Source organism: Contarinia nasturtii, unplaced genomic scaffold, assembly GCF_009176525.2.
Source record: "Contarinia nasturtii isolate CC-2019 unplaced genomic scaffold, AAFC_CNas_1.1 Cnas_scaffold_2271, whole genome shotgun sequence".
Taxonomy (NCBI): Eukaryota; Metazoa; Arthropoda; class Insecta; order Diptera; family Cecidomyiidae; genus Contarinia; species Contarinia nasturtii.
The window spans coordinates 1-5,141 of record NW_022199594.1 but is presented as its reverse complement, the minus strand read 5'-3'; the positions used below and the strand labels follow the sequence as shown (position 1 = coordinate 5,141).

At 33.2% G+C, this 5,141-nt stretch overlaps 2 protein-coding genes across 2 annotated transcripts; one reads left to right on the top strand and one right to left on the bottom strand.

Annotated features, from left to right (window-relative positions):
- Window positions 1-1,997: 1,997 nt before the first annotated feature.
- LOC116348102 lies at window positions 1,998-2,960 on the bottom strand. The gene is made up of 2 exons (XM_031778970.1): window positions 2,366-2,960; window positions 1,998-2,291 (listed from the first exon to the last, which is right to left on the bottom strand). The coding sequence occupies exons 1-2, from the start codon at window positions 2,853-2,855 to the stop codon at window positions 2,152-2,154; spliced, it is 630 nt and encodes a 209-aa protein (XP_031634830.1). The 5' UTR covers window positions 2,856-2,960; the 3' UTR covers window positions 1,998-2,151.
- LOC116348103 (small G protein signaling modulator 1-like) lies at window positions 2,882-5,137 on the top strand (the record flags this gene model as incomplete). The annotated part of the gene is made up of 5 exons (XM_031778971.1): window positions 2,882-2,890; window positions 3,203-3,406; window positions 3,677-4,381; window positions 4,454-4,613; window positions 4,682-5,137. Coding segments are annotated over exons 1-5 (1,534 nt in total), but the record flags the coding sequence as incomplete, so codon positions are not given.
- Window positions 5,138-5,141: the final 4 nt, after the last annotated feature.

Genomic DNA, 5,141 nt, shown 5'->3' with positions numbered 1-5,141 from the left:
TTATCTACAGAAATGGCCGAACATCACAAGATGGACGAGGTACTGAAGCTGGCTCGAAATCTTGTACTTCAACTACAAACAATCATTGAAAATATATAAATGAATGAGAAAAGCTCCGTTGCTGGGTGTGAAAATTATTTTTAAAATGTAGCATCCATCATTTATTAGAGCTTATAATTAATACACCACTGGTAGACATTTTACATCTCGATTATCGTGGCAATAGCAGCACAACAAATAACTTACCTAGTGACAAACAAAATCAATTCATTTAGAGAAAAAAACACACACTATTTAAAAAGAAAAATAGATTTAAATGTAACAGGAGACGATTTTTTCTAAACGTATATTTTTTATAAATATTTTTTTTCAGACAAAATACAAAACCAACAAAGAAAACCGTTGTTCGTTCAACAAATCACAGATTTATATACACATTCAAAATGTCCCATGCATAGAACCGGAATTTGTTGAATAAAATCAAGAATAAACGTATATGCCAGAAAATGTGTCCAAATAGATTCCATCTTTAGACTTTGCATTTTATGAATTTTTCTTGAACATTCTCATCGTTGACTGATTAGAATTTTTTTTTTTTTTTAATTTCAATCAACATTTATACCAATTATTAAAATTTGATCACTATTGCATCATATAATAAATATTAAGTCAAAATGAAATCAACAACGAGAGTAGTAGAGTTCTTCGAACACAATATTCTTCTAATTGTTCCTGTTAAATTTCACAAACTTTTATTTCCGGAACAAAATAATTTTAACATGAAATTTTTTTTTAATTAAAATATTTCATATCAAACAAAAATTATTTACGATAAATAAAAACTGGTTCAGGTATTGAGAGTAATTAGTTGAGAATGAAACGCCCTTAAATGATTTAATTAAAAAAAATAAAATCATTCCAAATTTAAAATTATCGTCTATGTATTGAAATTTTATTCAAATGTATTAAAAAAATCTATTATTATTTTCAGTGTTTTTTATCTCATTAAGTCTTCTTTTTCGAGATTCAAAAGTGCCACTGAAATTTATGTCATTTAGTATGGATGAAAATGTGAAATATTGAAAAACCCGTTGAAAATGGATTTTATAAAGAACTCACTCTTTGCAATTTTAAGAAACATGACAATGCATCAAAAAGACGTACAGTATGTTGTTTGAAACACCAAAAATGTCACAAATTGTACAGATTCTTACCAATGGCGGTTTTCAATGAATCCCATTTTCATTCGCAGCCGATGTTAGTGAAATCAATTAATGAGCATTACACCCGAATGTGTGAAACATTTCAATCATGATTATAAAAACCAATATTTTTATGTGGAATTTAGTAAAATCTATAAGAATTTAGAATTTGAATTTATTTGTGAAAAATTTCCGGATTTTAAGCTTCAACAAGCATTGTTAAACACTTTTTTAGAGAAACAAATTCTTCCGAATGAACATGGATTATATATATACACCATAAATGACTATTGACTATTATTTTTTTTAAATATCTATAGCATTTTTTGTTGAAAAATATATAAAATTTATTTTGAATGCTCTATCAAAATCGTCATGGTATAGAAAGAAAGAATATGAAATTGATATCGTACATGATCGTAAAAAAGCGCTTTTCTATGTCTTCTTCTACAATTCTTTACGATTTGTAAGTAAAAAACCTATTTATTTAATATGGGTCCGTGGCCCATCATTAAACAAGGCCAAAAAATTGGAGGTCAAATCACTTAGCACGTGTGTGCAGAAAGCAGTTGTTGCTAACTCTATTATGTGTTTCTATGTGTAGCTAAATCATACAGTTTATATGCAAAACCAAAAAAAAAATATGTAAATATCAGGATGAACAATAATTCTTTAAGAATTGAATCCAAATCAACATCCGTACTATGTATATTGAAGTCATAAAATCAACAATATTTATAAATAAAGTCACTACTACCATTATCATTATACGCTATGAATTTTTTTTGAGCCAAATTTTGTGGTTGCCGTGAATCAAAAGTAGAACACTTTAGAAATTTTTTATTTAAATGTGATTTCGTTTGCTTTTTATTTAATTTATGTACAACGTAGAAAAGGTGTGAAAAATTGGTTTTGAACGATAATTAAATTGGGAACTACGATTTCTCTCTCATTGTGTTTTTACATTGGGTTTGAGTGATTCCATTGGAGCCAAAGGTACTGGCTGATTCACAACAGTCAAACCAAGTTCTGGCATATTGGTGGCATTTTCAGTTGAAGTTGCTTGAGTTGGGGCTTCAGTAGTCGGAGCTATAAATATTTATGCATAAATAAATGTACTTTAAATTACACTTCACCAAATATTTTATTCAATTCTCATTCACCTGAAGTCGAAATAGTAGTCGAGACAGTATTTTCCGTTGTAGTTGTCGTAGTTTGCGAAACCGTTTGATTCAAATTTGAATTTTCCGAAGCTGGTATTTTCGGTGGTTTGTTGGAGACAATAATGATCGTTGGTCCATCTTGACTATATTGTGGAATATTCCAAAATGGTAGTGGTGCCCAATTTTGCCAGAACCACCCGTTTTGACGTGTTGGAACTTCAACAACTTGTGGTGATTGTGTTTGAACTAATTGTTGAGGATGTTGAGCTGGTGGTGGTTGGACCGGTACGGATTCAACAGATGGTTGACTCACTTGAACTTGCGGTCTGAGAAATGGCGGACGAGGAAAATTTTGAAAAAAACTTATGAATGGTTGAAATGGTTGAAATGGTTGAAATGGTTGCAACGGTTGATAGGTCGATTGTGGTGCTGCATTAGTACTCACACAACACAATGTTAGAGCAACCAAACAAATCACGGAACTTTTCATTTTTAGTCGATCACACTTGAAGTTGAATGAAAATGGTTAGTACGTTTTTCACAAAATGGTATCGTCTCTTCTCAACAATTACTCACTACAGACTGTGTCCCACCTATCAGAATTCATTGGATTTATACCAGCCTCGCAATGACGAAATAAGTGACACTTTAAACAACAATTTTCAAAATTTGTGTATGTTCTAGTTCTAGTGTGTAATTTCGCAAGTTTGAACGCTCTTTTGTGTTGGAAGACGGAAAGAGAGAAAGAAAAACATACACAGCAGATCGTTTTTTTTTTGGTTGAATATTTGCTTAAAATATTTAACATTATCTATTTATTATTGTTGTTGATACAAGAAACGGTCTCTGAATTGTATTGAGTCAACACCACCAACATCAACACCACCAACATGCCGACGGCCAATTATCAATTTCAAACGAAGTTTAAACAGTTCAGAAGATGGAAGCACCAGTTCGTTTAAATCGAATATTGTTGAATCGTTGCATCAAAATCATCGAGCCACACTACTCTATGGAAAAAACAATGTGCTCGTGCTTCCGGTGTGTAGTATACATGATAAAGTGAATAACTCCTTCATTCTTACTTCTTATATGCATGCATTTCTATTTGTCTGATTGAAATGGCTTTCCACAAGAGAAAAATACAGAAAAGTTAGAAATCGACCGTAATTATAATTAGCACTATTAAATTTTTCACCCTTTTTTTATTACCACTTGGACATTTTATGCACTTATTTATCTAAAAGAAATTCGATAAAACAAATGTGAGAATGAAAATTAAGTGAAATTGTTTATTTGTTCGGTTTGCAGAAAGATGTAACGGAACCGTTACCGGGCTATTTGAGTTTGCATCAAAGGCCACACTCATTGATAATTAAATGGACACCAAATCAGTTAATGAACGGTTACATTGAAAAAGATGATCCGGATGCAACTTCTTATTGGGATTATTTTAACGAATTAACAATGACTATAAATGTTGAGGATATCGTTTATGTGCATTGCCATCAACAATCAAGCGGCCAGGATACAAGTGGCACCATAATTCTCGTAGGGCATGATGGTGTACAGCGTTCGCCGATCATATTTCCAGAGGGTGGACATATGGCATCGTTTCTTCGTGCATTAGAAACTGGTCTACTACCACATGGTCAACTCGATCCACCAATTTGGTCGCACAAAGGTATCGGTAAAATCTTTCCATGGGCTTCGAAAAACAAACGCAAACCATTACCGCTTGTTATGGAATCGGAATCGGAAGAAGATGTTCCAATTGATTATGTTTTTCGCATTGTTAACAAATCAAACAATGAAGAATTTCGCGAATTTTTATCCAAATTTCAAGTGAATCATCTTCGCAGTAAATTGCAATCAGTTACAAGCGCATCAATTTTAGATTTGGGTCGTACAAGCCCAAGACGATCACATCTCAGTAGTTCGTCTACGAATGAAAGTAGTGACGGTTCCAATAAAAGTCTGTCATTAGACGTGTACGCACCAGACAGCCCATTAGTTGTAAGTGATCCATTGGATTTTTTTTAATTTGCATATTTGTACGACGTATGAATCATTCAATTGTCTTTCTAGGTCACCACAAATCAAACGGCAAGTATTGCATTAGTTTGTACAACGATGCGCAAACAAATTATATCACGAGCCTTTTATGGGTGGTTAGCGTATTGTCGGCATCTTTCAACCGTACGAACTCATTTATCTGGATTAGTAAATGGACGAATAACGCCAGAAAGTAAGTCTGATCTCGTTTAATCTATCAAATTTGTAATTTAAACCATAAATCACATCACTATTTATCAGATGGTGCCGAAAGCGGACTAACAAAAGATGTATGGAATACATTGAATGTGAACGGCGTTATAAGCGATTCAGACGAAGTATATCGTTTGGTTTATTTTGGTGGTGTTGATGAAAAAATTCGCAATGAAGTCTGGCCATTTTTATTGGGCCATTACTCGTTTGGTTCAACGGCCGAAGAGCGTTCGGAACTTGATGAAACCAGTCGACATTATTATGAGACGACAATGAGTGAATGGCTTGCGGTTGAAGCAATTGTGCGACAACGTGATAAGGAAAAAACTGCAATGGCTGTTGCTAAATTGAGTTCGGAAAGTGGAAGTGATCAACAGCAAAAGGGGAAAAAAGTTGGACTGGATCCAGACAATGATATTGAAAACGATGTATTCGAAGAGAATGGATATTCGGATATGTCCGAACCAGAGGAGTACGATGACGATCAACCGCATCGCAAAGATAGCGA

What these genes read in the sequence shown, in the direction of transcription:
- LOC116348102 (XM_031778970.1), bottom strand. Translation starts at nt 2,855, where the DNA reads ATGAAAAGTTCCGTGATTTGTTTGGTTGCTCTAACATTGTGTTGTGTG. An exon ending in GACTACTATTTCGACTTCAG is followed by an intron (nt 2,292 to 2,365) that starts GTGAATGAGAAT and finishes AAATATTTATAG; the next exon opens with CTCCGACTACTGAAGCCCCA.